This window comes from Netta rufina, assembly GCF_964035555.1.
Source record: "Netta rufina genome assembly, chromosome: 6".
In the NCBI taxonomy this organism is placed as follows: domain Eukaryota; kingdom Metazoa; phylum Chordata; class Aves; order Anseriformes; family Anatidae; genus Netta; species Netta rufina.
This window is the reverse complement of record NC_140129.1, coordinates 37,869,330-37,884,604: the sequence shown is the minus strand read 5'-3', so window position 1 is coordinate 37,884,604 and position 15,275 is coordinate 37,869,330. Positions and strand designations below refer to the sequence as shown.

The 15,275-nt window shown below is 42.8% G+C and overlaps 1 protein-coding gene across 1 annotated transcript in view; it reads right to left on the bottom strand.

Annotated features, from left to right (window-relative positions):
• Nucleotides 1–1,016: 1,016 nt before the first annotated feature.
• The window catches only part of ACVR2A (activin A receptor type 2A), a 57,327-nt gene continuing 43,068 nt past the window's right edge, over nucleotides 1,017–15,275 (bottom strand). The window contains exons 5-11 of the mRNA XM_084288915.1: nucleotides 12,359–12,502; nucleotides 10,986–11,129; nucleotides 9,619–9,764; nucleotides 9,065–9,179; nucleotides 7,598–7,736; nucleotides 5,958–6,088; nucleotides 1,017–4,972 (exon numbers count right to left, since the gene is read on the bottom strand). Coding sequence (XP_084145041.1) covers nucleotides 4,778–4,972; nucleotides 5,958–6,088; nucleotides 7,598–7,736; nucleotides 9,065–9,179; nucleotides 9,619–9,764; nucleotides 10,986–11,129; nucleotides 12,359–12,502 — 1,014 coding nt within the window. The 3' untranslated portion in view covers nucleotides 1,017–4,777. The remainder of the gene's footprint in view (nucleotides 4,973–5,957; nucleotides 6,089–7,597; nucleotides 7,737–9,064; nucleotides 9,180–9,618; nucleotides 9,765–10,985; nucleotides 11,130–12,358; nucleotides 12,503–15,275) is intronic.

Sequence of the window (15,275 nt, the reverse complement as noted above, 5' to 3'; positions counted from 1 at the left end):
TTTGAATGGAACACTTGCAAACCATAACTACAGCGTGAATCCAGAAAGCAAAGCGTTTACTCAGCAAGCACAAACTCTTAGATTCCCTGTGTACTTCATGTAATCCAGGTTGCCCTTTAAGAAGGAGTTATTTTCCGTGCGTGGAAACCTCCGTTCTCTGTTAAACAGCCCTAGAGTCTGGTCAGAGGTGGAAAGAAGGACGGGGCATGGCAGTGCTCACAGATCTCGTGGGGAAGGTAGGGGTGGAAGGAAGCAGCTCCCCCTTCCCCTGCTCCTTTTGCTCAGGCTCTTGGTCCTGGGGCTCTGAGAAGCTTGGTCCAGGGCAAGGAGAGTGGTGGCAGGGAGGGCTCTTAGCCCAGCGTAAATACTGACCTGGTAGCCTGAAATATTGTCTAGTTGGATAAGGTTGTTAATGATGCAGCACTACTGATGAAACCTGTTGTGCCACATCCACGGGCTGTCTTGAGGCTCGCTTGTAGGGTCAGAACTCCTTGCTCTAAGCGATGTTTGTGGAACCTCACATCTAATATATGCTGGGGCTGAGGCAGGTTGTTGCCTTTCTGTGAACCGAACAATTCCAGCTTTGGTTTAGTGTCACTTCTGGAGAAACAAACTGCAACAGCAATAGTGCAGGCTAGAAAAAAAAATCCCACTTGCAGCAGAGCAGCATGCACAGCATTTCTACAGCTCTTCTAAAGGCCAGGCTGATGAAGTTTCATGTTTTTAAAAGGGAGAGCAGTGACTGACTTTGAGATCAAGCTAAAGGCCAGAAGCTTGGCTGTGCCCTGGGGCAGCTCAGCAGGGAAGCCAACGCTGCTGGGGCTGCGTGGGGCCAGGCTGCAGGTAAGAAACGCGCCTCGAGCCTCTCCCTGAAGCTGCCCTGGCACTGCTGGAAAGAGCCAGGAGAGGGGAAGGTCCCTTCCTGAGGCAGGATGCAGATTCTGCCTCTGTTTCACTGCCTGCATTTCAACTGCACCATTTTTCTTTTTTTTTTTTTATTTTTTAATTTTTTTCCAGGAAACTTGCCACATCGCTTAAAAATTACCACGTATGTAGAAAGAGGTAGGTGTCTCTCCTCCCAAAGCGTTACAACCTGAAGAAAGGCATGTGCAAGTTGTAGTAGTCACATTTTTTTTATTTTAACTTTTTGGGGAAGTCGGGGGAGAAAGAGCATACATTTTTATTTGTACAATATTTAACAATCACTTTATTGAGGGGAGGGGGGGAGGGGTTGGTTTGTTTTTAGTACTTGCAGGAAAACAGCAAGTATGTTTTGACAGTAGTACAACAACCTGTGCCCAAAACACTGACAAATACAAAGAGTAAAGTTAAAATAATTGCTTACCAAAATCTTGAGAGGTAACGAATAGTATATGGACTGAAACTGCATTTAAAAGTTTAAAAAAAAAAAAAAAAAAAAAAGTACTGCTGGTTGAGTATCTGAGGTAAATGATGTTCCATCAAGGATGCTACTTGAATTGTTTTGCCCATGAGCCTATGTTACAGCTTTCTGCTTTTTGTACCAAGTGTTCCTAATAAAAGTAAACATTAAAAGAGTTTTAAAAGAGAAGCTGGAAAAAAGAGCGAACTGGTAATCTAGGGATTCTGTCAAATGCTAATATGACCAGGAAATGTCTTATTACCCTCTGATTAAGCTTTAGGTAGCACACCAAAAGTTGGTACTTGAACCTAGGCTGACTTTTACCCCTCTCAACGAGCAGGTCCAAGGCGGTGACTTTCCATCCTAAGGTGTAGTTTCAGCCCACCACAACTCCAACTACGAGGCACAGGCTCTGCTCTGAGACGCTGCGGGCACATAGCAGTGAGTACAAAGCCATGCAGCGGGTGATGGAAAAACTCCTTGCCCAGCAACAACACAACAGGGAAAGAGGCGGGGGGCTTCAACTTCTGGGGAGGCTGAGCCCTGGCTCTGTTGTCAGCCCTGGGGCCCACACAGCCACACAGCAGAGGCACTGCAGCAGCCCTCAGCTGAAAATGGGGCCCAGGGGCTGCGTGTTCCTCCTGAGGCAGTGCACAGGGTGCCCCCATGGAGCTCACAGCCACTGGCTGCACTGCTGGGGACCGTAAGGGATGCTGGTCACTGGCTGCTGGTAAATAATGCCAAATAGTTCCACTAGCAGCAGTCTCACCCAATCCTGCTTTTGTTTATACTTGTAAAACACTGGCTCAGGCTCTTTCCCTATGTGCATGCCTGATGCTCTGGAAGCAAAGCCAAATGTGCTGTGAGAGCAGCGGTACTAGACCAGCACAGGGGATGGAGGTTGTTTGTTTTTTTTTTTTTTAACCAATTACCTAGCACTTATACTATGACCATCCTTCCTTTTTGTTATGCTCTTGGACAAAAAATCAGGAAATGTGGTGTAGTACAGCGCTAAACCCTCAGCGATCCCTGCATGGTTTGAACTGCTGCTGGCTCAGCCAGCTGTTTCCTCCAGCACCCTGCACCCTGCACTGCCCCGTGGATTTTGGGTACCACCAGTGCCTTGCTGCCAGAGCCTGCAGTAGCTGAACTTCACAGGATGAGAGTGAGGTGCTGCCCATTTTACACAGGACCACATTTTGCATCAGATCTTGAGTAAACAGCTTATTAAATCAGCTGCATTTATTCCACCTTTGTCAGCACTGGGGTTACAGCTCCATGGGAGCACAGAGGCCTTCAGTAAGGTGGGACTGGAGCCTGCTCTGTTCAGAACTCAGCAGCTACGATTGTGCCCCGCTGCGTGTGTAAAATAGCATCCCTGGCTTCAAAATGGAAGCAGAATGAAGATGTCAGTTAAAGAAGTGGCCATAGCTACTTTTTTTCTTTTTATACCCAAGCAGAACAACACTGAGTTGTACCTACAGCGCCGGTCACCCTTCAGAGCAGGGTTCCTCTGGCTCTGTGAGGCCTTAGGCATGAACATGACAAACACCAAGACAGGGCATGGGGTGGATGTTACAGGAGCACCACTGCACCACCTTTCCTTCCCTCCCTACTACGAGCATGCTGACCTGGGTCTTGTTTTATCTGTAACATCTCTTACTGTTCCCAGAGATTAAATTCATGCACATGTAAAACAGCATCCTGTGGCTGCAGGAGCAGCTTCTCAAGACAACCTTCACAGCAAGCTCTTACAACATCCAGAGCTTCATTCAAAAGCCCCTGACTGCATGGTGCAAAACCAAACAAAACATGAGGATAAAAGCACGCAGCATACACTAACCAGTGGTGGTTCTGTCCTCTAGAGGTCTCTAAAATTTATTTTACTTGGAAATTAGTGTAAAAAGATCAAATAAATGTAGTGAAACAGTACTTCTGAGAAGCACTTTGGCACCTATCTACCAGTCAATTTGGAACTTAAATATAAGGCATGACTTCCTAAACTCAAAGATAACATTGTGAAAGCAATTTCAATGTTTTTCCTTATTTTTTTAATGAGTCTGTGGTACGAAGATCAGTATTCGTTACCTCTTACTTGTCATTGCATATTTTACGTGTGACTAAATTATCCCTGAAATTTTTAAGCATTTGTAATCAGACAACTCTGGCTCCAATTTTTTAGTACGATTCTGGGATAAATCTGCATATCACAGACATGAAGTACGTTGGATCAGATGGCACCGAGCATTAAGTAGAGTGAAGTTGCAGAGAGTTAAGAATTTGGGGTAACTGAGCTTCCTGAGGTGATCCTGAAACAGTGATACAGAACCCACTGCATACTGTTTAGTGAAACAGAAAACACACTAGGCAGACCTCGTCACAAACATAAATAGGAAAAAGACTTTAAAAAAAAGAAAGAATTCAGAGCTTTCCAGTGTCCTAGCTCACAGAAAATTAAAAAAGTCATGCTTAAGTTTTCAAATATTCCTCAGACACAGCAAACCTAAATAGTATTCCATTAAATAAATGTATGAGATACTCTGGGAAATGGAGGTAAGAGAAAAGCTTTAAACTAAAACAAGAAGGAAAATTTTGTTTCAATAAACAGCACTTTTTTTTTTTATACACAACAAGCTAGTACAAGAAAAGGCTAAAAACACTGCTTTAGGAATGGCCATTTACTGTTGGCATGAAGCATAGCTTACCCTTTTTAAATAACACAGTGAATTTGAAATACATCATTTACAAAACATGGATCAATTTATTATTCAAATTTTGTTAGTGTTGTCAATCTCATAATTTAGCAGAGGTGGAACTGAGGTATACCTTGTTGAGGGAGGTTAAGTAATACTTGGAAGCCTCTTTGCTATATCCCACTTGATTACTTTTGTTTATGTACACTGAACAGCAGCACACTAAACATTCACAAGCTGTGTCATATTGGCATTACAATAGTCATTTTTATAAACAACAGCAAATGCAATAAAAACAAGTTACCCTTTTTTAAATCTGAAATGAAATGTTTGATTTAAAAAAAATAACAGTAGTTCATTTAAGGAATTAGTCTCTTCCGACAGGTATTAAGAAATCTGATGTCAGTTTTTAAAACACGTGATTAGCCAGTACAGGTCCATATTCTTCATTTAAGTTCCTTAACAGCGTGTTCTCATTCCTCAGTCCCGCGTCCTTCAGGTGTAAGCAGGGAATGCAAAAAGTCTCACGGATTCCTGTTTGGGAGGAGGAAGGGGGAAATAAAGGAAAAACACCTCTGGATGATGTTCCAGAGAGACGTAGCGGTCGGTTCACACAGAAAACAGTAACGACGTGAGCAGTCCCATCAGCTTTAGCAGCTCCAGTGAAGAGTCCTGTTGGTCAGTGACGTGACCAGTGCAACTATCATAGACTGGATTCTTTGGGAGGAAAGTCAACGTTTGTCACCATCGTGACCACCGTCACAATGTCCTCTGTCGTTATAATGTTAGTTAGTTTTTGCATCTGGATAATCCGTTCTTCTACGCATCCCGCTGACAGCCTGGCTTCTGCGTCGTGATCCCAGCACTCCTCGATGGTCTCACAAAGCATCGCCATGCCCTGCAGCAAACACACAAGCCCAAGGGTGAAGGAAGAGTCACGGCGTGCAGAGTTAGCAGCAGCTTTTAGGCAGGCGGGGTCGCCCAGCAATTCCCGTTAGCAGGCCGTGTTTTGAGGTGTAGCTGCCCCATTGCAGCCCCTGTGCTAGGTGGGAGGTTGGGCCGTGGTTGTTCTGGAACCTGGCAAGGCAGGGGACCTCACGCCTTGTTTATTTTATTTTTATTTTTATTTTTTTACCATTTCAGCAACGTGTGCAACAGCAAGCAGGTGCTTTTTTCTACATGGTGCTGCAGTCTGCTAGTCAAGTCAGTGATATTTTAAAGATCTCACTCTGAGAGGGTGAGCTCTTCACTGACTAAATGGAACCTCACTGAAAATCAAGGAGTACAGAAGGGGATTTTTATCTGACAGCAGCTAACTCCTCTCCAGGTAACTGAGCTAACAGCAATCTGCTCACCCCAAGGAGCAGAGGGTGGCACTCGTTTTTCTTGCAGTGTCATCTATTGTTTCCACTAACTCATTTTTCGGAAAACAAACCAAACCAATAAAACCAACGGTGCTAGAACATGCAGTGCTCTCAGTGCAAGTCTCCATCCATAAAGCCAATCAGACAAGCAACTCATCTTCCCTAAAAGATCCCCCAAATGTCCTGTATGACACTGCTTACCCCATGTTACTACGTTCAGTTCATAGCTCTCCTTGAGTAAATCCAGAGCAGTATTTCTTAAGCACATTTGTAACATACGCATTTTAGTTTTAGAAATAAAGCTCAAGGATCACTTCTTTAACCAAAAACGTACTCTCAGATCACTCAGGATGACAGAACATTTTACAATGGAACAACACTAGTTCATGGCCCATTTAATTCTTACTACAGTTAAATTCTTCCTAAAAGGCAGCAACATGAACACAACAGAGGATTAACAAAATCTGAAATTCAGATCATGACAGAACTTTTGAAGAACTGGGCTGCGTAACTACTTACAGAATGTTTTTGCCAGCACTCTCTTAAAACAGGTCTCTTCTTTTTATGAACTACAACTTCCTGCATGTCTTCAAGGGAGGGATGCTGGCCAATTTCTTCTTCAAATGGCAACATGTACTCATCCACTGGGCCTACAGAGAAAAAAAAAGAGGCTGAAGCACAAGTTCTGCTTAAAGGAAAAAAGACTGGGATCTTCGAATCGTGGCCCAAAATCAAAAGCTTACAGCGTAGTTTACTTTCTGCTGCCATTAAAAGCTCATCCTGCGACAGGTTAGCAGCACGCAGTGACTCAGGCTTTAATTAAGCAGCTACAAACTTCTGCTCTCCTGAATGTGGCAGCCTTCCCTCTACAGGCCAGAAACCTGCAGCCCGTGTTACATCCTTCCTCCAACCCAGACAGCCTGGAACAGAAGTACCCGTGCTGAAGGCCAAGCAGCAGGTACTGCCCATCACAGAGTCAGAGGGGCAAGCTCAGGGCTGAACACCAGATCAGGCAGCTACAGGTAAGGTGCTGCTGTAGCGTGTAGGTTGTACTCCCAGACAGAAGCCTGAAGACGGGTGTGTACACGGGAAAAAGAAAGAAGACAGGACAACTGTGCAGTAGGGTACACACGGACCTGCTGAGGCTCGGTGAGACACGAGGTACCTGCTGAAAAACTCTGTTTGCAGAGACAAAACGGGCAGCTGTGGCTGGAGAGCTGCACAGAGCTGCGATGCAGGAGAGCTGCTGCCCCTTTTGCTGTCCCCCTTACTTCTGGAATAACCATGCTTGCCAACAAGACCTACAACATACTTTGGTATGATTTAGGTAAATATATTTTACAGTACAGCAAGGCATGAAAAATCAATAGGGAACGCGAGTCTGCCTCAGAAATTTGTGCAAGAGCGCGCTGATCCTGTTAGTAAACAGCTTAACATTTTTGAAGGGTAAAGCCTCCCTGGTGGCTTCTGCTCCATGAGGAATGTTTGGAGCAGGAGAGCAGCGTGTGGCAATGTGCTCATCTCCAATACATCTCGGCTTCTTAAATCAACGTCTTTCAGCTGCATTGGTCTAGGAAAGCTTTGTGGCAAGTAGTATCATCAGCCCCAAAACCACCACATTTACTTAGCTGAATTAAAGACTGTACCAAAAACTTTCTCCCAAACATTTGAAACTGGTCTCTTGTCTTGTCCTTGATTAAGGACGACTTATTCTGGACAATCTACAATTTCTCTATTTACAAAATTCAGGAATGCTATTCACACTTGAACAGCACACAGGTGCTGGCAGAGCCATTTTGTTAGGAAGGCTGATCTAATCCTGACTTCTGTTTATGAAAAGAAACCATAAATTGGGTGGTGCTGAACTCAGAAGCAATCGAACACACTGAGTTAGGAGTTCCACAGGAATCCTCTCTTCCTTACCATGACCAGGAGAAAATGTGCAGCAGAGTCGTGTATCAGAAAATCCTTACCTGGGGCGCCAAACACTCCAGAGATTCAACTATGATGTGACTGCGTGGTGCTGGTGGCTTGTTCATTTGCTCACAAGACTACCATCCTTGTGAGTCTTATTACATACACATAATCCACCTTACAACTTCTTGCTTTAAATACACTCTCACAAATTTAGTCAAGCATAGATCGGGTATTTTGCTCACCATCTGAGGCAGTACAGCGCGACGCCAGCTCCCAGAGGACCAGTCCCATGGCGTACATATCTATCCTCAGAAATGCATCCCTTTGGAAGTTGATAGCACCTTCTAGTACCTCGGGAGCCATATACCTTCGTGTGCCAACCTGGAAAGATCCAAACATAAAAAAATTGTATGCTAAGAATCAACATGACCACAATTATCGTTCTACCTAGCTGACTGTACCCGTACTGTAGGGCAGTGCTGGTTTTTGCCAAAGATTAAAACCCAGCTTTGTTATCTTTGCTTGGGACTACATCTTGGAAGCATCTTGTACTGCTGTGTAATAGAAGGTAAGAAGAATTAGAAACAGAATTTTTGGACTAGGTCCTAGAAAGGATACTTATGAAAGAGGAAGATCTGTATTGTTTTAAAATAAGACATTTCTGTGAGCAATTTGATGTATTCATCACTACTGTTCCTTATATTCTTCCATGTTACAAGAAGGCCACTGTTCTTATTTTTTCATGTCAAAAGAATTATTACAGTTTCACAAAGACATGGAACCTGCTTCTGTTTCTCCCCATGACAAAGTAACAGAATACCAAAGAAAAGCCAGTTACTGAAGTGTGATTTATACTTAGAAGGTTATTTGAAATCACTTGCACAAAACTAGACATCAAATGAAGACTTTGGGGCTGCCCATTCGTTCTGACCACAATTAACGATGCGTTATGTAATCTGAACAGATCAGAGCTTACACGATGTCCGAACAAGCTCTACTCCACTATTTAAACCTTCACAGTAATAGCCATGTTTCTCTTAAACAGTGTAATTGAGGTTTTATAATCCTAACATACGGATTTTATTTTTGTCCTTCAACCAGAAGCTGAAATTCTGCCTAAAACTAAATATATTTAGTTTTCCAGGAACCATAATGCTCTAGGCTCAAGCTTGTTATTTAAAAAGTACATGATACTAAAACAGTTCCCTGTTCCATGGCAAGCACTGAATTAGTATTGTTTTCCTTTCAGGAAAATGAATGTTGCACTGCTAGGTCAGAAAGTTACAAACCGGCTGCCAGCATCAGCACTCTGAGGAGGAGCTCAGAACAAGGAATAAAAAGCAGCAAGAGCTCTGTGTTGTCTGAGTTCTCCAGTAAGGAACCACAGCCCCCACTGCCCATTTCTCCCCATTTGCCACCTCAGGGAGGGAATGAGAGCGCGGTGTGCTGCAGCTCTTGGGTGTGAAACCACTAGAGGGGGCCACGTAGTGAGATAGGTGGCCAGCAGAGGAAAGACTTACCTGTAATTATTAAACAAATTGATTAATATTAATTGGCTCTGTGAGAAGAAAGCTAGAATTTCCATCTTTCTTAAAGGTCAAAAGCTAGGGTTGATGATACAGTATCCTTTGGATGAAGAACACACAGTACCAATTCCCCTTCACATGCAGTTAACACTTTACCCTGTACACAAGTAAGTTGGTCTTTACCTGTCCATGTGTATCCCCTGCAGACTTTCCAGCCTCAAACTTTAAAGCTAGACCGAAATCAGCGATACAAGCTGTAAGGTTATTTTTCAGCAGCACATTCTTGCTTTTGATGTCCCTTTCGAGTTAAAGAAAAGAATTGTAAATGTAAAAGGTGAAATACCACGTAAAGTTTGACAACAAAGAAAGATATCATACAAAGACATCACTTCCAGTAAGTTTCTGTGTGAAGGCATTCAGTATTACTTAAAGTTATACAAATAAGTGTTGGAGATGTTTCCAATAGCTATAATATCAATTATCTTATATACCTCATAGGGTACTTATATAATTAACTGGGTAAAAAGGTTTCATTAACCACAGTCACCAACCAAACTGCATTCTATAGAACAGCAGCTAGCTTTTTGCTCAGGCTGAGCACATTTTTCTTATTAGGCTCTTGATAACTATAGAAAGAAGATACCACAGAGTAGTTTTTTGACCACTTTGTATCTATCAATATTTCATTCATAGTTAAATATTAACGATGGTCTGGAAGTATCGCCCACATACTGTACCTATGTGAGATGGCAGGCTTATGTCCATCTTTCAGCCCTGGTATATCCTCGTGAAGATAAGCCAAGCCTCTAGCCATGGTCTGAGCAATGTGACACAGCTCATTCCAGGAAACCACATTAGCCTTGAGAAAGTCGGTTAACGAACCCTGCGCAGCAAGAAAGAAAAACAATTGTAAGATAGATTTCTCTTTCATCTAACCATAAGGAAAACTTTAGATAGCCTCCATCCTAAAAGAACACGATATGCTCTTCTGCCTTTCTCTGCTTTCTGATAGACTCTGTAATTATACAACTGCATAAACAATCTACTGCTGGCTTAAACAACAACAAAAAATTAACCTTTGCTTCACCTCTGCCCATGAGCAGAATCAAGATGCGCCTAATGTCACCTCGATAACCCAGCAGCATAATTAACTCAAGGCCAGCAGCACACATGCCAATGAACTGCATTAACTGGTGATGTCAGAAAGGGATGCTGGGCTTACAGATGTTTAAGTTCTTTATAAAGACAACCCTGCTTTAACCAGCGTGATTTGTAACCTTCCAGGCACAGGAAACTGCAGGTTAGATTCACCTGCAAGAATCCTGCTGAATTGGGTATGCTCGTTCTGAGACCTTTAATTGATAGGCTTTATTCCCTACCATACTAATGACAGTAAGTCCCAGCTCTGCAGCAGTTTCAGAGTGAAATACTTTGAATAGAGAGACAACGTGAAGCAAAACCTAGCCAACATGAAGCACTTGTCTCAAACTCCCTTCTATACCCCACTCCATGGATACATTCTCATGGATTTAGAGATGCTCCAGTTCGACATGTCACCACATCATGTTACTTCAGCCAAGAGAAAAGGGAATAATGAACGCAGTGCTGTTAAAACGTAGCAATTACATTTTAAAAATTCCTGCTTTCCAGAGTCATCTCAGATACTATCTTTCTAACAAGCTTAAAGCCCTCAAAAATTGGCACTATCTTTTCAGAAAGGCAAATTTGTTTGCTATTATCTACTTGACTGTGAAGATCTGTCAAAAAAAAAATGTAAATATTTGGATTGTTTTAATCTAAGTGATTAAAGAATAGGTATAAATGGGACAAAAATGCCAGAATTGAAACATAGCACCACAACCTTTGTGAAATGGAGATTGTTTAATCCAGGCAGATTTAGAATAGGGACATGCCAAAATATACATACTCTAAGAAGCAACAGGTAGAAAAAAATCTTTTCATTTGTTTTGTAAAACTTCTCTATTAAGATTTATTTCTTAACTGTCTAAAATTCACATTGGCAACAAATTTCTAAATCTACTCTTCTTCCATCATAATGATGATTAAAAAAAAAAAAAGATGCTACTTTGAGAGTTACCCATACCTTTTCGTGAAATGCTGTAATTAACCAGAGATCGACATCAATGCTAGTGCCTCGTTTCTCTGCACCGATGAACTGTAGAATATTGTCATGCTTCATTCCAGGTAAACTGTAAATTTCATATTCGTTCTGCCAAGACTGTTTGTCCTTTAAAGAAAAACAACAACAAAAACACAACAGGCCAAGTTAATACCATGATAATAAGCATAATAAGAGGTACTTTCTCTGTCAGACATTTCCTCCTGTAATTCATTGTGCATTGCTAAATGGTCTGTCAATACGATTAAAAATTAATTTTTGGTCAAATCAGGATTTATTACCAAAAATAAAGAAAGCATGGTATATGCTAGTAATGTTATGAGACTGATTATTTTAAAATTATGAATGTTTAGATTAGTAGCAGTATTTGTGCTACAAAATACTGACCTAAAATAAGTATATTACACATTCACACTTCCTGGAGAAGTGTCTGAAAAATTAAATATGTTGTATTATCTGAAAACACCACCAACTATCAGAGGTTTGAACCATGGAAACACAGACAGCTGCAGCCAGGAATAGAGTCTATATACTGGAAATCACTGCAATGCTTTTGTTTTGAGATTGGTTCTACCTTAAAAAAACAAAACAGACCCGCTAAGAATTAGAAACACGTCTTCCTTTGTTAAAAACAGCAAGATAAAAGTCTCAGTTTTAATGTATGTTGTACTGATGACTTAAACCATCATATATATATGTGCTATTTCTCCTAGAAGGCAAGGAACCCACAGATGTGTTTCTTCAACAATTTAACACTTCGTTAACCACCGGAAAGCAAAAGTACATTTCTCCACCTCAACTAGCATTGGCTGCTTTTAATCCTAGTATCACTGTATTCATCATTCTGGATTCTAAAATTAAGAGCACAATCTATTCTGAAATACGGCTTTCAGAGCTGTATGCTGGGAAATCAGCATTGTTACCTTCAATTGAGGCATGTTTAACTGGAACTAGCACCTTACGTCAGGTTTGCATTTCAGGGCACCGATTTATCAGCTTACATTCAGTCCAAGTACATTTTAAGTTGAAAAACATCAACAGATTCTTCTCAAATGGAGAGCTGCAAACAGTATTTACGTGCTTCAGACTATTCGTGTCAAATAAGTATTTTTATGATTAGGAAATCTTAGCAAATTTTATCTTCATTGAGATAAAAACCCTACCTGCACGTTCTCTGGCTGAAGATACTTCCTATATTTGAGAATTTGTGTGGAATATCGAGGTTTGTAGCATACACAGTAAAAATTCTCTAACATAAAAGCCTCTTATTGTGACTGGAAAACACGGTTTACAGTACAATGTTTTAATAAACACGGGACACCAGAACTTTTGCCTACCTGAATGGGGAATATTTTGACTGCAACATACTCGTTCAGGAGTTGAGCTTTCCACACGCAGCCAAACCTTCCCCTAGCTTTGATCTCGAGCAACTGCAACGGCTTCAAACCCATCAGGGGTGACGGTGGTGGTGGGCCGGGGTCCTGAAAGCAGGTTAACACCATTAGTTACCTCAGCCATCACACCTGGGATCTGTGATGACAGCACTAGAAATAAAGGCTCGTAAACCGAGACTTGGCATCGTGTACCCACCCCCTCGCAACCAATTCCCCCAAACAAACCAGAAACAAAACAGCAACCCTCGTCCACAGGAAGGAAAAAAAAAAAAAGATTGTGAAACATGCTCAGAATTATGTGCAAGCGACAGCATGACAACAGTTACAGTAAAAATCTAACCGGGTATAAAAGCACAGCACAAAGTAAGAGAGAGAGAGATGACCAAGCGCTACTTGGGGCTTTTCGAAATGACAGAATTTAACCAAGCACTTTGGTACTGAGGGGGTTTTTGTTTCTTTCTCACACACGACGTGCCATGAGCAAACAGCCCGGCCTCGAAGCACGCTCCCACGCTGCCACCCGTGTTTATCGGTGTCCCAGCGGGACACAGAAGACCCCAGGTCGAGCTGGGTGGCTCAGGGAGCCGCAGAGAGCTGCACCAAGCTCCCTTGCACGCTTGTGAGCTGGGCCAGGAGCTGCACCACAGCAGAAGGCCCCTCAGGGCCAACGGTATGACCACTGGAGCTTTGGAGGCTGTCCTGCTCTTCTTCATTATCTCCCAGTGTTTGCACTTCACTGGTCGGCTAGGAAAGTAAAAAGCCCAGCACTGGTTTTTGAAGTGTAACACAACCAGCTGGGAAGCCCCATGGCACGAGACGGGGCTCCCACACAGTTATCCCCGTGACCACAGATGTTAACGTGGTTTTGAACAACTTCCCTTTCTGGCAGAAAAAAAAGAAGTGCCACCACGGGCTATCTGGTGTTTTACATTTTATGTCGCTTACACATTCTGTGTAGCACACGCCAGCTGAATGTAACAAGGAGATTCTCAACAGTGGGGATGGCGAAGCTGGGCCGCGGGTCTTATCTTACACATGAAGGCAAGAACCTACAACTGAGAGACTGGTGCTGCCTTTAAGTGATACCCACACCGCAGAACACACTGCAAAAACCCAAAGCATGCTGCTCAAACCCTCCAAAACGTATGCTTGCCTTTTCGGCTTTGTTTTGTCCCCCTGCCAGTCACAGCTGTAATGCCGTTGTAAAGAGAGAGAATGGAAAACCCTGGAGTGGTTGCTTAAACACAACCAGTGAGCGCTCAGTAGTGAGGTGTCCGGGCACTGCAGCTGGTGCCATAAAGATTTTGTGCCTGTTACAGACGTTTGCTGAACAGCCGTGGCTGTAAGCACACCTGGCTGCTGGGAGAATGGAGACGAGCGCTGCTGCGGCCGCTACAGGCTCGGAGCGCTTAAAGCACAGGACCAAATATCCATCCTCTGCTTCTTAGCAAAAATACATCTGTGCTTCAAGAAGAACCAGCTTCATAGATGAAGAGATTTGTATCGATTCAAAGAAACTGTGATCTAACTCCACAGGAATTAATACCTGTAGGAATACAATTTTAATTAGAGGATTGCAACACTATCCTCAAAAAAAAATGAGATTCTTCTGTGAATAGAGGTGAGATGCTTCAATAAAGCTGTTACAGCAACATGGCTGGGTTCAAAGTGGATAAACAACAAAAGAGAAAGTGAAGTTTCAGAACTGGAAGTTGCTTCTAATGCAGGATGAGGTTCTTGCTCTCAGCACCACCGATGCTTCTTGCTCCCGCGCTGCCTGCCCAAGCCCTCTGTGAGTATTTCAGGCAGCAGGGCGATCGCTGTCCTCAAATTGCCATGGTTACTTATGGAAATGGCAAAAAAAGACATGCAAAACTAGAAACACGATGTCCAAATTTACTCACAAGACTATCTTTAGTAGTAAAAGCCTGGTGTTTTTAAGAACCCTGAGCACTGTGTAGCTGGGGATTGGACATCAGGCAGCAAGACGACTCGTTGGAGTTTGAACCCAGCGACCTGCCTGCAGTAAGAGAGCATCTTTGGGAAGAAAACCCAAACCTCACCTTGCTCTAGTGGCTGAACAACCCCGTCCTTTCTCTACCCTCTGTCCAAAAAGCCTACCAGTGTTTTGAAGCATACTAGGTCTTTTTTTTTTTCCTTGAGCATCAAGCAGAAGACCACTGACACTTCTCAGAGAGCTGATGAAAACAGCTGGATTACAGCATCTGCATCACTCCTGAGTAAAAAACAGCCAGAAAAAAAAACAACAGGGCGGCTAACTCTCACCCTAGACCAATGGGATACTTTTCATACACCAGGATTTTACTTTTCCTAGAAAATCCTGGCATTTCAAAATCTTTCCCCGCTGCATTACACAGCAGCCTCCTGCGGTTCCCCGCGTGTTTCTCTGGGTGTCGAAACATTTCTGTGAAGTCAGAACTTCCTGCTTGCAATGAAGAAGTTAACACACCCACACGCAGAGATCAAAACAAATCCTGATTTAAAATGGAAAGTATAATTGTCTTCTGTTAATGTAAATAAAGTTTTACACTTTTTTCTATTTTTTTTTCCCTAAACAATTTCGCTAAACCCAACAGCCATTTGCTCTAAAATTACCGATGCTGATTTATGCAGAGCCATTCCCTGACGGTGTTTTCAACCTGCTCTACAGAAATATTTACCGTGCCACAGGCATCATTACTTGTGCGTGGCTTTTGAAAACCATCTCTGTGGCACCAAGGCGGATGATATAATGTGAGCTAAGGTATTATGGGGTGTATCAGCCTGCCCCAGCTGGCCAAATGCAGCCCCTCTCCTGCTGCCCAGCCTTCCCCAGCCCTTCCTCCCTCGGACTGACTCT